The sequence below is a fragment of the Branchiostoma floridae genome, chromosome 5, assembly GCF_000003815.2.
Source record: "Branchiostoma floridae strain S238N-H82 chromosome 5, Bfl_VNyyK, whole genome shotgun sequence".
Taxonomy (NCBI): domain Eukaryota; kingdom Metazoa; phylum Chordata; class Leptocardii; order Amphioxiformes; family Branchiostomatidae; genus Branchiostoma; species Branchiostoma floridae.
Genome location: NC_049983.1, coordinates 21,944,074 through 21,967,913, shown reverse-complemented (window position 1 = coordinate 21,967,913; position 23,840 = coordinate 21,944,074). Strand labels below are relative to the sequence as shown.

The 23,840-nt window shown below is 41.6% G+C and overlaps 4 protein-coding genes across 4 annotated transcripts; 2 read left to right on the top strand and 2 right to left on the bottom strand.

Moving 5' to 3' along the window:
- Window positions 1-2,142: 2,142 nt before the first annotated feature.
- On the bottom strand, window positions 2,143-8,459 carry LOC118416443 (U6 snRNA-associated Sm-like protein LSm3). The gene is made up of 4 exons (XM_035821542.1): window positions 8,272-8,459; window positions 7,697-7,807; window positions 3,110-3,205; window positions 2,143-2,818 (listed from the first exon to the last, which is right to left on the bottom strand). Exons 1-4 carry the CDS (start codon window positions 8,284-8,286, stop codon window positions 2,732-2,734), a joined length of 309 nt encoding a protein of 102 aa, XP_035677435.1. The 5' UTR covers window positions 8,287-8,459; the 3' UTR covers window positions 2,143-2,731.
- A 173-nt stretch (window positions 8,460-8,632) lies between these two features.
- Window positions 8,633-17,219, top strand: LOC118416271 (DNA repair protein complementing XP-C cells-like). Its single transcript, XM_035821358.1, has 9 exons — window positions 8,633-8,919; window positions 9,377-10,725; window positions 10,882-11,726; window positions 12,113-12,295; window positions 13,178-13,363; window positions 13,883-14,010; window positions 14,384-14,505; window positions 15,413-15,556; window positions 16,298-17,219. The coding sequence occupies exons 1-9, from the start codon at window positions 8,847-8,849 to the stop codon at window positions 16,517-16,519; spliced, it is 3,252 nt and encodes a 1,083-aa protein (XP_035677251.1). The 5' UTR covers window positions 8,633-8,846; the 3' UTR covers window positions 16,520-17,219.
- Window positions 17,220-18,540: 1,321 nt separating this feature from the next.
- Window positions 18,541-19,407, bottom strand: LOC118416270 (zinc transporter ZIP1-like). The gene has a single exon (XM_035821357.1). It carries the CDS (start codon window positions 19,405-19,407, stop codon window positions 18,541-18,543), a length of 867 nt encoding a protein of 288 aa, XP_035677250.1.
- A 1,944-nt stretch (window positions 19,408-21,351) lies between these two features.
- LOC118416524 (zinc transporter ZIP3-like) lies at window positions 21,352-22,654 on the top strand. Its single transcript, XM_035821654.1, has one exon. It carries the CDS (start codon window positions 21,651-21,653, stop codon window positions 22,638-22,640), a length of 990 nt encoding a protein of 329 aa, XP_035677547.1. The 5' UTR covers window positions 21,352-21,650; the 3' UTR covers window positions 22,641-22,654.
- Window positions 22,655-23,840: the final 1,186 nt, after the last annotated feature.

Sequence of the window (23,840 nt, the reverse complement as noted above, 5' to 3'; positions counted from 1 at the left end):
GCCTGACACAGCAAGATAAAATACGCAATAGAAAGCCCGATAGAGACGACTAAAAATAACGTTAAAAACAGCCGGAGCCTAACCTCTGCTTGGAGAGCAGCTATTCCTGGTCTGCTCTTAGGTGCCACTTTTGTTAATTCTTTCATTGGTGGCACATTAAGTCTGCATCACAGTGAAAATCAAAGGTGGAGACTGGACCTTGCGGGTGAAAAGTTTTAGCAACACAATGGAAAAGCTGACAAGTGACCACTAACTACAAAAACTGCATAACATGAATGATTTGGGATTTACAGTATACTAGTACATGTATATCCTATCAGAACCTAGAGAACAGTTTTCAGTTACTGCGAGTGGGAATTGCTAAGTGAAAATCTTTTGTTATTCACACAGTATGTCTTGATTTGTTGTTTGTTTTGCTGCTTGTTTTGACTAGTGTTACAAATGACTAGTCTATGGGACCATTGACACTTGTGTGTATATTCAAGCAATAGCAGTTCCATTGACATTTTTTGGCTTAGGTCAAGTTTGCAGGGAAGGAGTTATACTTTTATTTGATCCACTATAATACTAAGTCTTCAATCTGCAACCTGGATTTGTAAGCAAAAAATGACTTCTTCAGTACCAAACTTTACCTAAGTCAAAATAAGCCAAAATACATTTGTAATGTCAAACTCATACAGACATTAATATACGCACAAGTATAAATGGGGCCATTCTCATAAAATCATATAGTTCAACTGATAGTTTTCAATATATTTACCACCTGTAATATATTGGAAATGGGCAAGTTATGGCACACATGCAGACTTTGCTGGTTCCGATATGCATGAACTTCCAAATACATGTACATTGCACTTTCCACGTCAGATCTACGATATAGTCTGACAGAATCCACAGTTGTAGATGTAGGTACTGTACATGTAAGGCCTACTAGAGGGAAATCAGTGTTTCTGTCCTGACAAAAATTGGGTCGGTAGGTAGTGAATTCTCTTTTTTGGGGTTAAAATCTCTGCCAAAATGTCATCCAACAAATACAGTTAAAACCTAAGCTTTTTGCCAGGGTCTGTTGAATAACAGAAACACATCATTTCTTAAGCGGCCAGGCATTGTAATAGCTGGAACTGTCCAAAATGCATATAGTAGTAATGTACAGATGTTACAGTTTTGCAGACTATGGTGAAGTCCTGAAATTTTGCTTTTACACAAGCAAAAAAGGAAAAACAGCAAGTTAAAGAATAAGTTTCAGTTCTTCCAAAACTCAGAATGTTACTACAATCTGTACAAGGCTTACATCATATACTAGGTGTGACGGGTCGTTCGGTGTAATATAACCAGCTGCTGCCGCGCCGTGTGCCTGCGAAGCTGGCGTGTTACGCCGAACGGCGGTTATACCGGCTATAGTATAAAGATACAGATACTAGAATGCATACATGCACATGCAGGTACTTCGGTGTAAATAGTCTGTTTTATATAGATATGGAGACCACTGTACTGTACGCAATACGATAAACAGCAGACAGAAAAGCAACGGAAGCTCATGTACATTTGGATTCATCAGCGAATTAAGCTAAATATTTCTCAAGGTGCATCATTCAATTTGGTTGTGCAAATTCTGTTATATATAGCTGAAATGAATTTCTTTGTACTACAAATTGTAGAAAGGGGTGTGTCAATATAGAATTCTTCAAAAAATTTAAAGTGTGTTGTCTTTTTTTTTTGCCACCCATCCAGCATTATAAAAGGCTGAACCTGATTTTGGGCCCACCTGTGGTAAGGGGCTGAACAGATCTAGATTGGCCTAATATATATAACATGGCCTGTACATGTATGTCCTCAATATACAGTCACACATTTACAACTTTGGACTTGTACAATCATTCACATTTGTATGATCTTACACAATCTTAGTATGACACACAAGAATCAGAATGTACCAGCTTAGTTTCATCCAGTTGCTTGAGTAACTTTCACCTTGCACAATTTCATCTTACATTTGTATTACCTTCATCGACATATGCTGCTACACTACAAAGAAACACTGCAACAACAATCCATACAAATGCCATCAAAAACAGAACCTTCTTGGCAAAGGTAATAATAACTAACTTCATCCATTACAATGATACAGACGAGACATCACCACCAATTGTTAATGACAGGCTTTATTGCAGTTATTGTCACTGGATTGATCACATCATCTCTTGATTAACAGTTACAAGTACCTGCCTTGGATAAATGTTTGCCCTTTATGTGGATCTCAGTTATAAGTCTTCATCACTGTCAATAACAAGCTACCTTAATGAGCTCATGTATTTGATTAAAAAAGAAACAATAAAACAAAATGGCAAAAGTCAAAACAACCATACACTAGTCTTTGTCAAAAGTATCTTTTGAAACAAATTCATTCTCGAATATGACAGCCAGACATGTGTAGGTTAATAATATGAAACCATACATGTAGTTACTTAATAATATTGGTCGTGACTTCCTTGTTTTTTATCCTGCATGTTCCATCCAGCATATAAGACTTTATAAAGAGCTACAGACGGAGGCAGATAAAGACGATGCGACCACAAAAGTTTCTTCTCAGCATAAAACATAATTATGAAGATATTGTAAATGAAGAAATACTGGTCATCTATATCATCTTCAAAAGAATGCTCTGTACAAAACAGTACCTAATGTCTTCCTAGGTACAAGTTGCCATACAAAATGTAGTTTTTAATGTCGACTAGAAAGCTCCTCCTCTGAGAGGTGGTGCCACCAAGATGACTCCATCTCCTCGGACAAACAGCATGGGAATGTTCCGCTTGGTGGTCTGGAAAAATAAGAACAAAACAAACATCAACATTCTGTTAAAATTTCAGCTGGTACATTGCACTAATTTGTAGGTAAGTCATTTGCAAGAAGTGCTACAATGTATATCAAAATAATCCCAGTCAAGGTCTTACTTGTAGCTGGCTTGGTTATTTTGGGGGCCCAGAATCGTATGAATTCCACAAAATCTGTGTGTTTCTTAGTAGGGGATCATATGAATTCCATAAAATTTGTATGAGTTTTGTAACATTTGTAGGATTTAGCCATCCCTGTAGTACTTCCTATTTCTCACTTTGTATATTTCCTCGTATGTTTCCTCGTCTATCTCCACTGTGGTGACTGTCTCCTCCACGTCACCAAGGATCATGTTCAGATGCTGGTCGTATGCCTGGAAAAGAAGAGAACAATGTTAGTGAAGACTTGCGTCCTTAAGCATAAACTGAATGGTGTCTCAGAGTTTTCAAACAATCTGCATGCAGTATTTTTCTGCCATAGGGGTGTGTGTGTTAGCCTGGGTACCATCCTATTTCTACCTTCTTTTTATTTAAGTTTGTCTTTTTTTTTTGGAAATTTTTTTTTTTTTTTCTATTTGGGTTTTTCGGGTTCTCCTGCTTCCTACTTGTTATTTTTTTTCGTGTAATTTTTTGAGATAGTCGTATATTTTTTTTTTTTTTCGCTTTTTTTTTGTTTTGTGGTAGTCGGTGTGTAGGAGCCCCGGTAGAAATAGGATGGTACCCAGGCTAAGTGTGTGTGCCATTTGGATTCTTACAATTACAATATCACTGGTATCAACAGGAAATTACTTCCCGTCGTCTGCTGACAGCTGTCATGCCATTTCTGGTATCCCTGAAGAGTAATCCATTTACGATGCTGAGATGATGTTAGGAGTCTACCTAGCAACAGCAACAAGCATCCTGACAGGATATAAAACTAGAGTTCGGGGACCTCATACCTCCATGAAATATTTATTGCTTTTTTGTGGATGGTATGTATGTTTATAGTCAGTTGTATTTGAGAGTAATGGTTATATAATATAAATGTTATGGGAAAGTAGTGGTGTATTTATTTAATAACACAGAGGATGTCCATCTGATTAGTAATTATAAAAATGTGACACTTAATTGTGTAATGTGCGTTTAAGAGGTCGACGGCATATGGTAGCGTGGTGTTCCTCAAGCTTGATGTTTGGCATTTAAAATGTCTAAGGTTGTCAGCATTATTGAGGTTCGACTATGTGCCTCAGAGCTGTGTGGTGGGAGGAAGTTTGGAAACTCAGAAAGAAGAAGGGATGTGGCCAACTTTAGTCAGATGGTGATTTGATTTTCCACCAATATGTCATAACATCAGCTGTTCACACAGTACAAAAACGAGATGCACACTTTCCTCTGACAGCCCTACACCAACTGTAAGATGAATACTTGGCGCCACTCTGTTGACTTAAGATGGCCCAGGGCATATGAGCACTACTTTCAAAGTCCTGTAGGAAAATTGTTATAACTCCGTCATAGAAGCTTGAAAATGCCTCAAATCTGGTGTATACGGAAAGCACAACTATAGAAATGCAAACATGAGTCATTTATGAAGTTACATACTCTGAATTTTGAGATTTTACAATTTATTATGATGTATAATTTTTCCAAAAAAATGTAGTCTAGAAAACCATTCCCAACGCGCAAATTACATGAAAATGTTTTAGTACATACTGACATATGTTCCCTTTCAGAACTAGTGAGATTTATTGAGAAACGTGTTCCTGCTCTGTGAAAAATATTGATTTTTTCACATTTATGCATATAATTTTAGGGTACCTTTTTCTATAATCACCTTATAACTCAAAACAAAGACCATATACAATATATTCAACTACATCTGAGTGTAGAACAGGACATTTCCAACGATTTAATTTCCTTTTCAATCATTTTAAGTCATTGCTACCGTTTTCTACAAAGGTTTGAAGTTTGTACCATCAATTTTTACCCTGTAAGCCATGTTTTAGTAAATCTGCCCATCACTCAACGTGACAGGTCGTAATTAGCACCTCCATGGGAAGGAATTAGCTGTAATTTGCACTTGTGCCATGACAAAAGAACCAAGGTTTATTGTTATGCGTAGACTAGTTTGTTGGTATAAACAGTAACTGTTGTTTTGTAGCAAGATTGTTATTATGCTCATAGAACGAGAAAAGTTTTAGTCAATGTTAGAGAATAAGTCTCTCTATTTACATTGAAGATGGATTCTACAAGATGCACATCGAGAAAGCCGTACCAAATGTAAAAGTAGGGTTCAAGCGCCACCAACTGGGCCGGGCATTTTAGCCCCGCAGCGTGGCTTCGAATCCCTGGTGTCAAGAGACTGTACTATTCGGCAAAAACTCAGCAAAATTCGCTCAAAACAAGTCCGACTTGGCCTCTGTTGCAGTCTTCGAACGGGGCTGGTTTTTATTGGGGATGGGGGGTTCGCGATTTTCAACGTTTAGCTACGTTTTCATGCGCCGGGAAAGGGGTTTTGCCCAAGGAGCTTGGTTTACCGAGGAAGGGAGTTTGCCGTGGCATAAGATAGCATCATTAGCTTGGGAAGGAAGGCGGAGGCTAATGAAACTCCTCACTAATACTATCTTTAATAATAATTGCTTCCGCAAGTTCTGCTTGGAGATAAGTTATATAGCTCAGAAGCCTCAGATATTAACCTCCTTGCTCAATACATTACAACCTTCTTGACTCAATACTGCCAAACTGGGGTATGAAATGACGCGATTTTGGTCCAACAATTTTTTCGAACGCACCAGAATAGAACAGAGAGCTAATTGTGTGCTTTGAGAAGTAAAACATAATACGGGTTGCTATAGTTTGCATGAAATAGTGTATAAAACTGACCCTGAGAACAACAAATCATTATAGAATACTATGCAATCTACAGCCATAATGATTCTGGCCTGTCGCCATGTTTGTTATCATTACTGATTAGAATGTTTGTTTAGGGCTGTCAGAGTAAAATTGCCCATGATGAAAAGAATTTGAAATCCACCCAAATGCATGTACAGTATACTTCGATGTGTAAACTTTTGTAGAAAAACGTGAAAAAGGTGACATTGGTCTCCTCCTTCTATATTCCCCCCAAGACAGTTGTACAAAAATTGTGTTATTTGGAGGTTGATCCAGGCAGACAACCATACATATGATCTAGGCCGACAAAGGAAAATAACCACACTAATTCAACTCGTATGTTCTTTTCTTTTTATAGCTAGAATCATGTGATTCCCTTATCAGAAACGCCCATGTTGGTGAAATGCCTTTTCCCCGGCCGTTATATTGGGCAAAAAAGTCTGGTCATTTATATAGAAATATATAGGGTGTCTTCTATTTAATGTTTTTATGTTGTGCTGTGCTCTTTTGCAGTTTACTTGAAGCACTTCAAGTATGATGCATAACATTTTTGATAAATGTATGAGTATGAGACTGTGATTTTTTCCCCATCTTTTGTATGGGTTAGATTGTAGTTCTCCCTGGTTGTGAAGATGGTACTTTTTGTTTGTAGTTCACACCCGGACAGAGACAAAAGACCAGACTACACATACGTCGTGGCAAATACAACTTTTACAATGGCTGCCCTGCTGAAATTTAGGATTGAACAAAGGAGCTTCCATGGTTGCTCAGCTGTGATTGACAAACTCAAAAGTGTCATATTTACGTGTCAAATTTATGGTTAAAGAAAATGAATCAATAAGAATAAAGAAATGACGATTAGAAAATAGATTGAAAGTTAATCAAAGCGCGTGCATTCCCATATCCCCATTCAGCGTTTCACAGATGTGTATTGTTTCTTGTGCCGAAATCATTAGTGGCCATGAACCAGTATTCTGTATGTATAAACACACGACTTTCTTGTCCTTCCCTTTGCACTTCCTCAGATTTTAGAAATTGAGTGCGAGCAATTACCTCACCAGGACAGATTAGCGCCTGATTGGGATGCAAAGTGAAGGCGGGACACTGGGCGGCAATTATCACTCAAACTACTGCATATTTACAAGCTATATACTGGCACTTGGCTCATTTCAATATCCAAGTACCTAATAATCATATTTAAATGAGATATCTGGCAAGGCAGGCCTGGGCAATCTTAAGTGAATGGAGCAACCCCGTCTGCTAAAAAACAAGTACCATTGGCTACGAAAGAGACAACTAACAACTGTCCCTTATCGTAACAAAATCAGAATATCTGTATCGCCCATAAAACTTCTGACACCCAACCCCGATGAGAGGACCTAATGGCATTTTAATCACCATGTCACTCAAATCAGCAGTACAGTATGTGAGACATCCATACCTGTTAAGCATTATCGTTAAATGTACCTCAACTTCTTACAATTATACTTACGCTTCACATCTCCATGATATCCTAAGCAGACATAAATAAAACTAATTATCATATAAAAAAACTCGGGGTTCCCCAAACAGCTGTCACCTCACCATCTGCTTGGAGCTAAGCCCATTAACAAACACATAAAGCAGGATGCCTGTACCAATATATCTCAAATATAGGGGTGATTTCTGATATTATTACATCGATTATAACGACAGATACGGCTCCCAAAATCTCATCAATTCGAGCTTTCATCACACCCCACCAACACAACAAGTATGAAACCAATCCATCCAGCCGATCTTGAGTAATCATCTACACAGACAGAGACACATAACAGAAAATATAACCTCCATTCCATGACATTTCATGGAGGTAATTAAGTGTATTTGGTAGCTAGTACCTGTAGGTATATTAAAGCTATGCTACGGAATTTTATCTAAGTGACCCCCCGAGATAGACCCTCCTAGCTGTAAATAGCAACTTCCAGGCATTAAAAAAAGCTACTGATTCTGCTTACATGGAGCCTTCCCCTCAGCTCTCTGTCATTTCTCATCTTGACATAGATCCTCTCGTCCAGACTGAGGCGGATCAGGTCCAGCGGCTCCTCTACTACTGCAGTCTGGGGTTGCTGGAGGAACAGGCACACAAGGTTTTATCATTAGACAGGCACAAACTACAGAAGTAATTTCCCCACCACTACTGTCTGTGGTTGCTGGAGGGACAGGGATACAAGGTTTCAGCATCACTCAGGCACAAACTCTAAAAGTCACTATGGTCATTACCCGACCACTGCGGTCTGTGGTTGCTGTAGGGATGGAAACACAAGGTTACAGCATCAAATTATAAAGCAGGTTGAGCTGGGCCCACGTGTTTATCGGGTATGCAGGTAGTGTTTTCAATTTGAAAAGAACTCGGCCGCAAACCTGTATCACTTGGATCAGCACTGTGTGACAAGGGCCTTCGTGACAGGCTAATACACGAGTGCACAGAATGGCAACAACTCAAAGTATCCTATGCGCGTATGACTATGTGTTTTGGTACGTTAAATGTGTGCAAAAATCTCTTTTGGATGTGAGAAAAATAGATACAAACCTCTTCGTCCGCCATTTTTTCAAGCGTGCAGGCTAGGGAGATTCTATTTTGGTCAGCGGGGGAGGACGCTCAGTTATTGTCTTATTTTCGCAACCAAGAAAAATATGAAATAAAAGTTCATGTATAATATTTCATTTTGTAATTTATTCAAAGGTATGATTCACATATGTTTCCTCGAGGTATCCTCAACAATAATTCCAGAAAACATGTACGACTCCCCTTGTCCGCAGTGGTTTCGGATCTGAGAGATTCTATTTGGGTCAGGGGTGGGTTGCTTAGTTGTAGGGAAGAGAAGAGTAGTTAAAAAAAGAATTATAAACTAGTTATGATATTTTTACCACCATCAAAAATAACTTATCCGTCATTTGTACCTGATTTTCACCATCTATTAATTTTTACTTTTTAAGAATAATATTCTTTGAGCAGAGAAAATAATTGTTGCTCCCCTTGTTAAAAGTGGTTTCAGCTACTGAGATTATACAACAAACACATGTATTTTGGAAGGGAGGGTTTTCACTTTCTATCTAGAGCGTTCTTTTAGTTCCGTAAAATCCTATATCTATCTCTTTGAAATAATGGGGAGGCAGAACAGACAAACACGGAGCTCAGCCAGGATGGTGGAGCAAAACGGAGGCGGGAAATCGGCTGGTGAGCCCAACATTCGAGCTGCCAGCTCAGCTCAGCTGATCCTTTGCAAATTTATTTACCAAGGAGGTCTTTCTAACCTCCTTGATATAACCTAATGTTAGAACCTCTAAGTCTAAATGAGTCTAATAGAAGTTAGTGTAATACAAATTTCCATTTTACTTCGCCATACCAGGAGTTAATTTATATGGTAATACCATGGTAACAAAGTTAATTACTAGTATCTGATGAGCTCATCTATTTGTCAAAAAATGTTTAGAATTCTTTCAAGAAAATAATGGAATGTATAAATTTCAATTTACCCAGCTGGGAAGCCTTAAATGCCCAGTTAGAATGTTGGGTTGGAATGGTTATATTGTAGATCTATTCATGATGGTTGGTTTGTGTAAAAAGTGACAGCTACTCTTCCAGAAGTGACAATACAGCAAAAATAATTACAGTTTCATATGTCTGTCCACAGGATCAGGAACAAAGTCACTTCCAGCTGACGTCAAATCTGGGGTTAAGAGAACTTCAGTTGAAGCTGGATCAAAAAGCAAGAAAACCAGAAAGGTTCCAGTAGTTGTACTGGATAACTTGCAAGATTCTGACTTGATGTCCAATGGAGCAAATCTTCCAACCAAAAACTCCACAGACAAGTCCAGTAAGGGCAAAACACAAGTCAAAGAAGCTCTTGATGATAGAAATAGAAACGGAAGAGCTGTTAAGAAGACTACAACAAACAATTCAGAGGTTGAAAAATGTGTGACAGGAAAAGGGAAAGGAAAGGGACGTACAGCAAAGTCTAATGGTGGAACATCTGCACAGAAAGATGAAGGTGAGGAAGAAGGGACAACTGTCAAGAGGAAAGGGACAAGGAAGAGGAGGAAAGATGGAGATGCACAAGAAGAGGATAGCATGGGAAAGGATGATGATGATGACTTTGAAGATGATGGACAAACAACTTCTAAGGTCAAAAAGAGACGTTCAGCAGCAAAGTCTAAGAGTAACAGTAGGGTATCTACACAGATAGATAAAGGGGACAAAGAGGAGACAACTGGCAAGAGGAGAGGAGCAAGGAAGAAGAGGACATATGTAGGAGGGCAAGAAAAGAAAGACTTGTCGGGAAAGGCAGATGATGACTATGAAGATACTTCAAAGGTCAAGAAGATGAAGACAAGTCAAGAATCTATTGAAGATGATGCAGCAAAAGTTAATCCAGAAGTGGAGGCCAGTACCAGTGTGGCAGAGATGGCTGACGCACAGAAGAATCATCATGAATCCTCAGACAGTGAATCTGAATGGGAAGAGGTAGAGGAAGTTCAAACAGTGAAGAGTCCCGAGAAAAAACTCCAGGACATCAGCATTGAGCTATCAGAGGGCCTCATCCCTGGGATGTCCAGGAAGAAGAAAAAGCAGTTTGATTGGAAAGGTTATATCAAACGGGCAATTCGAAGGATGAACAAAGAGCAGAGGGAGAGCCTCCACAAGGCACACCTGCTAACTCTGCTGGCCTGTGCACTCTACAGGAGTAGGGTTTGTAATGACCCAGACTTGGGAGGACTGGCGTTGTCTTTGACACCCACAGAAATCTTGTGCAGGAGAAGGTGGGATGTGGGCTTTCTGAGCAAAGTAGTCAAGTGGTTCAGGTCCAAATTCCCACTGATTTCAGGCGAGGAGGACTTGGAAGACAGTGGTAGCTGTACGGTAGCAACACTTGGAGTGAGACTGCAGGAAGGGAAGGTGATGTCTGAGAATGAGCGAGTCTTGCTGTTTGTGGTGATGCTGAGGATGTTACAGCTGGACACAAGACTGGTCGTCTCCTTACAGGTAAGTGTCAGATTCAATCAGCATCATCATCATAATTGTCTGTTGGCCCAACAGATCTGGGTAAGCCCATAGGCATAGCTGCTATTGTCAGATTCCTAAAAAATATATCTTTTCCATCATTCAATGTGTTTCTTTTCTATCGTTGTACTTTTACAGCCTATTCCATGGAAAGAGCCATCCCCATCAAAGTCGAATCAGAACAAGTCACAGGCTGGACAAAAGAAGAAACTCAAGTCTCCACCAAAGTCTGGAAGAGGCACATCAACAGCTCAGGCTTCCAAGTCAGCTAAGCAGGCTCACAGTGTCAAACAATCCAAGCCGGGCAAAAGAAGAAAGCTGTCAGAATCTTCAGATGACTCGAGCACAGAACAGTCATCCTCAAAGAAGTCTGACCCACCTTCAAGGAGGCAACAGAAAACAAAGAATTCTAGACCAAGGAGGCGTGCATCCAAGACAAAGCCGATGGTGGAAGTGTCAGAATCTGACGATGAAGAGAGCTCTCATTCAGAGTACGCTCCTGAATCTAGCACGGATGTGAAAGATTCCTCATCAAGAGACTCTGATGTGTTGGAGGTTGAAGAGATTGATATCACCATGTCAGAGGACAGCGATTTGGAGATTGTCGACGTATCAAAGCTCAGAGTTAAGAAGAAATCAAGCAAACAAAACCAGCGGCCTAGCACAAAGATCATCTCCGATGACGACTCGGATGAGAGTGAAGATGTAGCAGTGTGTAATGAGTGGGTTGAGGTATACATAGAGGAAAGATGGGTGACAGTGGACGTGGTGAGTGGTATGGTCGACAAGCCAGAGGTAGTGGAACAGCGGGTGACTCGCCCGATGGCGTATGTAGTCGGGGTGGATGCAGAAGGCAGTGTGAAGGATGTGACCAAGCGGTACGCGGCGGGTTGGATGACATCCACGCGACTCCTGAGGGAGGATCGTTACGGCACCTGGTGGCCTGATACGCTCCGACTGTACTCGTCAGCTGACAAGGACAGGTACGTCACGGGTCTCAATTAGTCAATATTACTATTAGACAGATGCCAGTCAAAGGGTTCTTAATCATGTGAAATGGTAAAAGGTTTGCCTGGGTTTAGGACTTAAGAACATCAAAGAATGCTAGAAGTATAGAAACTGTGTGCTTTTGACATGTTATTGCTGGATTTTTTTTATACTTGTCATCACGTACCAAGTCACTTCAAGGAAGGCCAGTCCAAGGGAGGTTGCTCACTACTAATTGACTTAGTAGGAGAAGCAGGGGTTACAAAGGCTGCTCAAAATTTGATGCAAAATGTATGTTTTTTTTCTTTACTTCAGTGATTAATAGTACATGTTAGTTACCTAATATTTGCTTAAACACAATATGCTGTTCTTGATTTATTAGGAGCAAGAAGGAAGACCTTGAGTTACACAGCAAACTTCTGCAGAAGCCTATACCAACCACCATCAGAGACTTCAAAGACCACCCCTTATACGCGCTCCGGAGGCACCTGCTGAAGTATGAAGCTGTGTACCCAGAAACTGCAACTGTGCTGGGCTACTGCAAGGGAGAGCCTGTCTATGCAAGGTACTGTACATGTGGTGTGGAATCAAATTTGCACTGATAGATATGTTGCTGTAGTGTAGAGTCACGTTAGTGTGAACACTTTTGGCATATAAATGCTGGGGTAGAAACAAGCTAGCTACTTGTTGAAATGATATGAAAGAACACATAACAATACAAGTTGTTCCCTGATCCCAGAAAATAACATTTTGGGATTGCTTAGAGAGGGTATTTCAGAAGTTGCCAGAGTACTATTGCTTTTTCATGCACAAGACTTATGTTATGTGTACATGTACTGTGAACTATCAATGCCTTTTTTCTATCTTCAATTCAAAATTGAAATCCAAAAATGATACCCTTGCACCCTAGTAACAAACGTTTTTTAACCTACATGTATATCTGTATAAGATGGGTGGACTGACGCATGCTTTACTGACCTGTACAGGGAGTGTGTTCACCAGCTTCACACCAGGGACAAGTGGCTGCAGGAGTGGTCACCCCTGCACCTTCGCAACAAAAAGTATTAACCTAAATCTGTACATATATAACTAAAAGATGAAGATAGATGGATTGATGTTTGCTTTAGTGACTTGTACAGGGAGTGTGTTCACCAGCTTCACACCCGTGACAAGTGGCTGCAGGAGGCTCGAGTGGTCAGACACGGGGAGGAACCCTACAATTTTAACCTATACTTTTATATCTGTATAACTATAAGATGGGTGGACTGACACATGCTTTACTGCCCTGTACAGGGAGTGTGTTCACCAGTTGCACACCCAAGACAAGTGGCTCCAGGAAGTACCAGTGGTCAGACCTGCACCTTTCCAACAAAAAGTATTAACCTGAACAATACTAAGAGATAAAGATAGATAGATGGACTAACGCATGCTTTACTGCCCTTTACAGGGAGTGTGTTCACCAGTTGCACACCCGTGACAAATGGCTGCAGGAAGCACGAGTGGTCAGACACGGGGAGGAACCCTACAAGATGGTCAAGCACAACAATCCGGGCTGGCTTAAGAAGAAGATGGAACGCAAAGGAATCTTTACAACTGGAAACCCAGATGAACCAACTGTACCTCTTTTTGGAAGGTATGTGCACTTCCTTCTGTAACCCCCACAAAGTATACCACCTTTTAGCCTCACAAAAATGGCAAACATAAAACCACCGCAAACATTTGTGCATTTACAGTACTAATTCTAGCTTGAAGAAGTCTGGGACAAGAAGATACAGTAGAAGTCAGTTATCTGCACATCAGATTACCACACACTTTTGTTAATTGCACAGAGTCCCCAAACCCCAAACTGATGCAGTCCAGCTGGATAACTTCGCATTGTTGCACCATCTGGCTAATTGCACAAAATATGCTGGCAAAATGATGGTTTCTACTGTAACTGTAAATGTGAATATGATTTATATAGTAGAATGGATTCATTCCTCAAGCTACCAACATCTTGCACACTGCAGTCATCCCTCAGTGAGACATCTGGAGCCGCATAGTTCAAGTTGTTAACTTTTAATCGGCCTGTCGTAAATATGAACATGATTGTAATGACCTGCTCTTCAGAACAGCCTGCTGAATTTCCTCTTTTTACTGTCCATCGGTACAGGTGGCAGACGGAGGACTACATGCCACCCCTGGCTGTGGATGGTAAGGTTCCCAGGAACGACTACGGCAACGTGGACCTGTACCTGCCCTGCATGCTGCCACTGGGCACTGTGCATCTGCAGATCCCAGGTAAGGCATCTGTGGCAAATTGGTAAGGTGTTTCGCCCAGAACTCAGAGGCCCTATGTTTGAATCTGGACATGCTCCAATGTTCTGCCTATGAGGAAGGCACTTAACTGGACTCTTCTGAATAATCATATTGAGCTGAAAGCAAGTGTGATATTTTCTGAGAAACATTTTTTTTTTAAATGAGTTTACTCAGTACAAGGCCATTGGCCACTAGTATGCTCACTGTAGCAGCATCTCTTCTCCCTAAGTACTAACTCAATAGGAGAAGCAGGGGTTATGAGGCTGCTCAGGGAATTCCCTACCCTATTTTTAGCTGGAATGGTAATACATGTAACTAACAAATGAAACTTCCCCTCCCACTATTGTCCTGTCAGGACTGGAACGTGTTGCAAGGAAGCTGGACATTGACTGTGCCCCGGCTGTGACTGGGTTCGACTTCCACAGCGGCTGGTCACATCCAGTCAAAGATGGCTACATCGTGTGTGAGGAACATAAGGTATGTTCCGGTTTCATTTTGAATGTTTTGATTGTCTGTATGTTTAGTTTGAAAGATTTATGGTTTGAGTTATTAATTGAGTGAGTGAGTGAGTGAGTGAGTGAGTGAGTGAGTGAGTGAGTGAGTGAGTGAGTGAGTGAGTGAGTGAGTGAGTGAGTGAGTGAGTGAGTGAGTGAGTGAGTCCTCCAATTTGCAGTTTATACTGGCAATTTACCTTAGATTCCCCTGTAGGGGGGCCCCTCTACAGACCTTTCACCCCTAATGGCCATCATACATGTAGTGTGCTGGGTATCTGCCAAAATAAACCAGCACCACTGCCCAAAAATTTTCTGGGGATAGTTTTTCATGTTGTCATTACGTTTGTGTAAATAAGCTTTATCTGTGGTGATGATAAAATTTATTTCCCGTCTTCTCCTTCATGTACACTGTATATGGTAACATAGTTAAAATGAAATGTATAACTGTAGAGCCTGATTAATTCATTTGGTGGTTATTGAAGCCCAGCAGGCCATATAGCACAACAGGGCTTGAAATACCCCCTGCATATGCAGGTTAGTGCAGGTAAAATTGGAGCTGTGCAGGTATTTCTGGTGTCTACCTGTACCTAACCTGCACTGGTCCATGTACTGAGTTATATACATCAATTTCCTATCATGTAGGTGTACATGGATTGTTATTAGCTGCATTGTCTTTACCACCAAATAAGTATAAAGGAAAAAATAGCAATGGTACCTGAAAAATTTTTGTATGATCTATACTTCCTAACTTCAGAGTGGTGCAGGTGAAATTTGTCTGGTGCAGGTAATGTTAGCTGCACCAGTGCAGGTATGCAGAAAAAAGTATTTCATGCCCTGCACAATATACAATATACAATGATCAAGACCTTAACCATTTGTACATGCCTCAGGACCTGCTGATAGCTGCCTGGGAAGAGGACAGACAGAACAGAGAGCAGAAAGAGAAAGACAAGCGAGAAAAGAGGTCCCTGGACAACTGGAGAAAGTTAACAAAGGCCCTGCTGATCAGTCAGCGTTTGAAGAGGAGATACCAGGTAATTGTGGTTGTAAAGGTGTATTGATATATATAATATACATCTTCAGTCATACTTATTTTAACACTGAGGAGGTGAATTGCATCAGAATAAGCTCAAAGACAGCAGCCACAGAGAAATTATGGTGATTTTTTGAGGCCACAGGGGTTGAATCCCGAATTCATTGTATATCGATAACACCTATATTCTAGACAACTACATGTTCAAGTTTTAGACCAATCCTTGCAATCAGAACACTGTTGACAGAAGATGGTGATAGATTAGAGGAAGATCCAAGTACTGTAAATGTAGAAATGTTCGCGGTGGATTTATGTTCGCGGTTTTCGCGTCGGCCATTTCACTGCTAATTTAAAACCACCGCGAACATTTTTCCAGGGCATTAAGATACTACAGTGCATGGTGCTACCGTGAAATTAAAAACACCACAAAAAGTCGCTTTTCCGCTACAGGAAATAAATCCCGGCAAACTTAAATGCATTTACAGTAACCTTTAGAGTCAGTCTCTTCTTTGATCCAGTCAAGATAAAGGCTCACTTGTAGAGTCAGTTGCCAAGATCAGACTTGCTTGTTTAAGCTTGTAGAATGCTGCAAAAAAACTTCAGATTAGACTTTTAACTTTGTTCCTTTTGTGCACGATGCTAGGCACTTTTCATAACTAGTTTATTGCTGTATCCATTGTAAATCCATTGTAACTTAAAATGCCTGAAGCGTTAACAGTTGTTTCAATCATTGGTGTAACAGGTCCAGAATGAGCACAAGGTGAAGTCATCAGTGAAAGGGGAGGACATCGATGATGATGATGATGATGATGACAGTGGTGACGACCGTGCTGTTGATGTCGAGAAGTCCTGGCCGCGGAAAGACTTTAGTCAGCAGGCAGCTAGTACCAGTTCTAAAGCAAAGTCCAGAGCAAAGAAGAGACAAAAGGAAGATACTCACTTGTTTCCGTTTGAGAAGTTATAAGGTGGCTCGAGGCTCTGCAATATTGGATTCAAGATAAATTTGGCAAGAAATTGTGTTAAGTGAAGACAATAGAGTTTGTTGAAATGTAGTAAAAATTGTCAAATTTGCCCTGAGGAAGGTGACAGATGGTCACCAAAATGTCAGACTCATGAAAAAATCTTGTAGTGTACAAAGAATTTAGTTATTTAGTGACTTACAAACCTGATGGAACTGATCTCAGATGGATCACTAGAAGCACAGAATGTATGTTTATGAACCATGGAAATATTAAGCAATTAAACATTAAACAGAAGAGCACTTTGAACCAAGACAGGGGGTGCCACTATCTGAGACCTATGTATGACTGTGTCTTGTCACGTGACAATGTCCATCAAGCGTCACTTGACAAAGAAACTCCAAGATGAGATCTCCGGGTTGACAAAGAGACAGAGTTCGCCTCGAAAGCTTTAAAGCTTCCCAAGCTAATTGGACTTTAGTTCTGTGTTATCTGTTTAAATTTTTGTCAAAAAAACATTAAACAATTAATGTGGAAGTCTTCTGAAAGCTCTTCATCATATACATCACAGTGTACTGTTGATGTTGTTAATGTACTCCCTCACTTTTTGGTGGAGGCAAACTCAGTCCTGGAGGTTTGGGTCCCCTACCAACATTTTTTTAATTGTTTCAAACTTTGAAAGAGAATAACTCTAGAAAGGTCAATGGGTGGTCATTTTTGTCCGTAGATAGCTTAGACGATAGTTTACATAATCATATGCTAATATGCAGATCAGGAGCTAGTTTGCATAATTAATAACGAAAGAAATCCCCTACTTTCCACATAGGACTCACACATGACATGTAACTGAGAAAGACAGGAATATCCCTAGCCCTAGGTATTGATTATACAAATAAAGTACTAATTTGCATAATTAATAAGAAAATGCTGTAGCTAACATTTCTCTTAGATTTCTGTTACGACAATGACGTAGGTAATAACCTGTTGCTGTGCGGTGTGATCACAAATCCTGGCTGGACAAAAATACTTCCTGAGGAAGAGAGATTTTGATTTGATCTCATTTATTCGGTTACATAAGAAAAAATACAGCCAGGGCTACTGTAGCCCAGGAGACCGGCGTTGTTAGCTTGGTCTAAGTCTGCTCCCGATCGAAGTTTGCTAGGGTAGCGACCTTTGGGAGCAGACCAAAGATAATACCCCTAGAATCCAGGGTAGGGCTACCCACCTAACCGGCAGTATTTGATATATAGCTAGCCTTGTAGCTGGTAAACGGCGCAATATTGAATATACAATACAACTACTGTAATTTACTTTATCTTCTTGGTATCAAACTTTCACAATGTGAGAAAAATTGACGTGTTCACGGAAAATAATATATTCACAAAGATACAATGCACAGTTAACGTTTGCTTAGTAACGACACGAATTGGAAGTACAAGCCCATGAAAGACGGATAATGGTCTCGAAATCCACACATTGTAAAAAGTCATTAAAAGTCAAAAACAAGGGGGTGATAGAGGCCATAAAAACCAGCAGCCTTCTCAAGGAAGAATACAACCCCGGGAATTTACAAGACCTCTTTACCTAATAGTTAACGAATATCTTCAAAACCCCATAACGATCCTTCCTGGTCAATGCCCCCTCCCTGCTTTTAGCTACCGTTAGGCAAACATCATAACTGAAGATTGGTAAATAACATGAAAAAAGAGCACATCTATACAACACATCAGTATCATAATAGCACCATTCATCTTTGGCATCATGTTCAAGGGTGAATCGTTTGCTTTAAAGTTTAAAATTAGCGCCCACATATCAAGTTCTTAAACAAAAGAACGCAATCACATACATAATACGAACCGTGTTTCAACCTCAATCAATAGGATGAAGTTACGTCAGCCGAGAATCAACTTTTTTTCTTCTTTCAAAGCTAGCGCCAAGACTCCCGTTAAAGACCACTGCAATCCATATGGCGAAGTTAAGTGCTAATGTCATTAACTATTGAATTACCTAATCATTGTCCTTTTTTTCATTCCGGCAAGGCAGTCAGTCCCGCAAGGAGAGCGAACCCAATGATGGCACACAGCACACACAGCAGATCACCGCCTTTCAGTTCTTTGGACAGAACCTCCATGAAGGTGACATGTAGCAGAGTTCCCGCCGCCAACCCCTGCAGAATGCTGGTGACGAGACCGCCGCCGTCCGCGTCGGTCACCAGGAGACCGATTCCATGTCCTACAGGACCTGACACACTAAAGACCACGCAGGTGGCGACTTTGTAAGGCAGTGACAGGTTACCGGTTGCGACGTTCATCCCCAGACTGAGGGCTAAGATGCTCTTGTGGACGACGACTACGAAGAACAGCCACAGAAGAGATGACTGCACGGTTTGGACACCCAGTGCGATCCCTTCCAACGTGGCGTGGACGCTTAAAGCGACGAGAAGCACGAGTGTGTGAAGCGCGTTTCTTCCCCCACTCGGCGCGTTGTCACTTGAGTCCACAAGACCGTCCGATGACCGAGCTGACGGATTATCCATGTGGATGGGTTCCGATGGACGAGTTTCCTCCTCCCCACCGACTGCGCCGTACGATCGTCGGTCCCGACCCACATCTTGGGACGGGCTGTCCGGGTGATCATGAGGCGAACAAAGACTTGTTAAAGTTTCCACCAGGTGGACAATGAAAAACCCAATGCACGTCACCAGTTCGGCCAAGGGGTAGTCCGTAACGATCCCGTGTCCATGCAAGCTCGCCTCTAGGTCCTCCCTCAGTTCTGGAACCATGTGCAGAAAAACGGTCGCGAGTAAAACTCCCCCGACGAAGCTGTTCACCTTGCCAAGAAAGCGGGACCTCAGTCCATTGCTTATTACTGACGGTCTGCGTGCCTCGGCCATGCCAGAACCAGGGGGACCAAGGAGAACCCCAAACATGAGACTAGAAGTCCGAGGAGGGTCAGAACTTGCACGGTAATCAGGTCCATCCTTCAGCAGGGTCTACGTTGGTATGATGAAAACAATATACTTCCAGCGTTTAGATGAAGTCAGCGTCTCGAGGATTTTGTGAACTGGGGAGTGGGAGGTGACTGAGGTAGGCAGTCACGAGATGTCTGTGTTACGTGTATCCGGCGTCAAGGCGCGTTACGTGAGGTCATGTATGATTGGACCATTCATTTTTAAAGAAATTTTGGGCTCAATCGCTTAATGATTTGTGTCCTATGCTGTTCCATTCGGTTTATTTGTGGTTGCACCTGTGCCCAGACAAGTTTCGCGCCAATTTGTAAAGTTTTAGAATCATTTTGGGGACGTGTGCAACATAATGTTGTCAAGAGCCGTGCGCAAATCCTGTCGCTGTTAATATTTAACAGCAGTATAAAGAGGACTTCCATCTGGTGGTATTAAGTACTCCTGGGTCGTTAAGGTCGCATAACACAGTATTTATATACTCAACAGTAGTTCGGTTATAAAGTAGTGCGCCACAGTACTTGAAAAGACCATAGTTTGTTTGTTTTTTGTATTTTTTTTTGTGTGTGGACACAACAGCGAAGTGGAAACTGTGTTGAATTGTAGAATATTACATCAGCTTTAAGCTTAGACAGTCTAAGTTGAATTACGATGTTTGTTCGGTCGGCGTGAATTTGCGCCTTGATACCCTTGCTGCTATTATTAACGACAGTGCGTCGGTTGCAGGGTGTACCGAAAGTGCGAAAAGGAACGAAAAAGAACGAACAGGAAAGTACCGAAAGTGCGAAATGGAACGAAAAGTACCGAAAGTGCGAAAAGGAACTAAAGAGAACCAAAGGGAACGAAAAGGAACGTCTATAAAGTATTTTCCGACTTGCACTTGCGCACGGATCGTATAGAAATGCATGTTCTGTTGTTTCGCGTAAATGACAGAAATTGAATGTTAGAATCACAGAACAGGAAAAGAATAAAACGTTACTACATATTTGTGTGTTCCATTGTCAGAGACAGCGTCCGATTTAAGACCATACGTATCCGCTTATACTGTGTGTTAGCTGATTCTATTCTGCTTCGACTCTGCCTCTCAAAAATCGTATGCCTGGCAAGTATGTTGATTATGCATATTAAGTCCCTTAATTTACATAAAATAGTCTCCTCTACCCAAATGACAGAGATTGATAGTCTATAAGAAGGCTATAGTAGCATTTTCTGAACATTTTTATGCTTCTCTTAGTCCTTGAGACTGTATATGCAATTTGCCCTGACCTCGGGCATGAGTTTGCAAATAAACAAGTTATTTTCTCGATCTCCGACTTTTCATAATTTAGATATTCCGTAATAGTTTTCAATACGTAAAAGTGTGACTTCAGAGAAGATGACAAATACACAAAAAGCAAGAAAATTCGTTCTTTATCTCTGAAATTCGTTGATCATCTTTCGAGCCCCGCAGTCATGCAAGCGTGACACAATTGCACTGAGAGTGCGTACCTTAATCTCCAAGCAGATCTTGCGAGCAGAGCTAGCCGGAGTAAATTAGCTTCGCGTGGCCAATTTACTCCTCTGCCGGCTAAATTCTTTCCCCAGCGTATGATACTATCTAATGCCACGCCATATCTGCTTGGAGATTATGCGTACCCAACAATACCAAAAACACAACCTTCTAGCGAAGGTAATAAATCAGTATGCACTCGACTGCGCAACTCCAATTCGGGTCCGCCTACTACGCCACTCGGAAACACGACCCGGAAGTACAGTTTACACTGCTGTTAAATATTCATGAGGGCAGGCTTTGCACACGACCCTTAGTTTATTTTGCACACGGCACCAAAATGATTCTGAAACTTTAAAAACTGGCGCGAAACTTGTCGGGGCACAGGTGCCAACCACAAAGAACAGCATAGGGCACGAGTTATTCAACAAGTAGGCGATTGAGCCCAAAATTTCTTGAAAAATGAATGACCTAATTATACATGACCTCACGTAACGCTTCGAAATCACGCTGGGGCCACGCCGGATACACGTACAAACCTCGTGACTGCGTATCTCAACAAGGAGCTTTTATCTCAAGTAACAAGTGACCTCCCAGTTCACAAAAGATCATCGAGTCGAGACGCTGGCATTCTTATTAAACGCTGCAAGCATTGATTTCACCATACCAAAGTAGACCCTACTGAAGGATGGACCTGATTACCGTGCAAGTTCTGACCCTCCTCGGACTTCTAGTCTCATGTTTGGGGTTCTCCTTGGTCCCCCTGCTTCTGGCATGGAAGGCATCCAGGCCGTCAGCAATAAGCAACCGGCTGAGCCGGTTCCGCTTTCTTGGCAAGGTGAACAGCTTCGTGGGGGGAGTTTTATTCGCGACCGTGTTTCTTCACTTGGTTCCAGAAATGAGGGAGGACCTAGAGGCCAGTATGCGGGCGCACGGGTTCGTTACGGACTACCCCATGGCCGAACTGGTGACGTGTGTTGGGTTTTTCATAGTTCAGGTGGTGGAGACTTTAACAAGTCTTTGTTCGCCTCGTGGTCAGAGTCCGTCCCAAGATGTGGGTCGGGACCGACAAACGGACGGTACAGTCGGTGGGGAGGACACAACAAGTCCATCGGAACCCATCCAAATGGACAACAGGACAACCGAGAATCCGTCAGCACAAGGGACTGGGTCAGAAGACACGTACAGCCGACTTGTCGAGTCAAGTGACAATGCACCGAGCCCGGGGGGAAGATGCGTGCTTCACACACTCGTGCTCCTTATCGCTTTAAGCGTCCACGCCACGTTGGAGGGGATCGCACTGGGTGTCCAAACCGTACAGTCGTCTCTTCTGTGGCTTTTCTTCGTAGTCGTCGTTCACAAGAGCATCTTAGCCCTCAGTCTGGGGATGAACGTCGCAACCGGTAACCTGTCGCTGCCTTACAAAGTCGTCACCTGCGTGGTCTTTAGTGTGTCAGGTCCTGTAGGACAGGGTATCGGTCTCCTGGTGACCGACGCGGACGGCGGCGGTCTCGTCACCAGCATTCTGCAGGGGTTGGCGGCGGGAACTCTGCTAAATGTCACCTTCATGGAGGTTCTCTCCAAAGAACTGAAAAAAAGTGACAAGCTGGGTATACTGTGTGCCATCATCGGGTTCGCTCTCCTCGCGGGATTGACTGCTTTGCCGGAGGGAAAATAAAAAGACAGTGGGTAGTTAATACGATAGTTAATTGCACTTTAGCACGCGCCATATGCATTGCAGTGGTCTCAGTAACGGGAGTCTTGGCACTAGCTTTGAAAGAAAAAAGTTAATTCTCGGCTGATATAGCTTCATCCTATTGATTGAGGTTGAAACACGTTTTGTAGTATGCATGTAATTGCGTTATTCTTTTGTTGAAGAACTTATTTGGGCGCTATAGCTAATTTCTTAACAAACGATCCACCATTGAACATGATGTCAAGGGTGAATTGTGCTTATTATATTGATGTATTGTCTAAATGTGTTAATTATATCATCACCATCGGTCGGCTGCAGAGCAGGCGACTGTAAGTTTCTTCCGTGCTCTTCTGTAGGCAGCTAGATGGCGTAATTGCTTTGCATGTCATATGATCATTAAAGTCTCCTAGGCGCTGTTGAATATACTTTAGATAGGAGGTAGCTTGGCGTCCTCGTCTGCGTTTCCCGTGCGTTGGATCAAAGAGAGCATAGGTGTTGACAGGTTCATCCTCGGGCATGCGCAGGATATGGCCCAGAAGGTTTAACTGCCTCGAGTGCACATGTTCAATCAATGGCTTAGTGTTAGTGGGTTAGTTATACACGTACATGTAATTTTATACATATGATTTACCAATCTTCAATTAAGGAGTTACATATCTATCCTTATTCATGCATGTTTGCATAACTGTAGGTAATTGTTTTACATACATGTAGGGGAAGCACGTGACTGATCACATGGCCAGGAAGGATCATTATGCATATGGGGCTTGGAAAAAGTTCGTTAATTTTAGGCAAAGACATCTTGTAATTTCCAGGGGTTATATTCTTCCTTATGAAGGCTGGTTTTCATGCCCTCTATCATCACCCCCTTGTTCGTGACTTTTAATGATGTGTTAAAATGTGCACTTGTTGGATTTTGAGACCATCATCCATGTTTCGCGGGCCACATGTCGTTATTGAACAAACATACGTCAAGTTGATATATTACGTGTATTAATTCATACCTTTAGTCATTATTTGATCATCGTTATTGTCTTGTTGTCTTACTGTATGTATTGATTTATTTCATTATCTTTAATCCATAATCAGTTTTGTTAAGCTTAGTGGAGGGGACATAAGCCACGTGTGCTTACTCTCCAAGCAGAGGTTAGGCTAAGACGAGTTGGACTTCGTGGGTCTTTT

Bases quoted from the DNA above. Each gene is read 5' to 3' on its own strand.
- LOC118416443 (XM_035821542.1), bottom strand. The intron at 3,206-7,696 runs GTAAGCAGAATC...CTTCTTTTCCAG, and splicing joins AGCTGAGGGGAAGGCTCCAT to GCATACGACCAGCATCTGAA. The intron at 2,819-3,109 runs GTGAGAAATAGG...TTATTTTTCCAG, and splicing joins CATACGAGGAAATATACAAA to ACCACCAAGCGGAACATTCC.
- LOC118416271 (XM_035821358.1), top strand. From the start codon at position 8,847: ATGGGGAGGCAGAACAGACAAACACGGAGCTCAGCCAGGATGGTGGAG. The intron at 8,920-9,376 runs GTGAGCCCAACA...GTCTGTCCACAG, and splicing joins CGGAGGCGGGAAATCGGCTG to GATCAGGAACAAAGTCACTT. The intron at 12,296-13,177 runs GTACTGTACATG...TGCCCTTTACAG, and splicing joins GGAGAGCCTGTCTATGCAAG to GGAGTGTGTTCACCAGTTGC.
- LOC118416270 (XM_035821357.1), bottom strand. From the start codon at position 19,407: ATGGCCGAGGCACGCAGACCGTCAGTAATAAGCAATGGACTGAGGTCC.
- LOC118416524 (XM_035821654.1), top strand. From the start codon at position 21,651: ATGGACCTGATTACCGTGCAAGTTCTGACCCTCCTCGGACTTCTAGTC.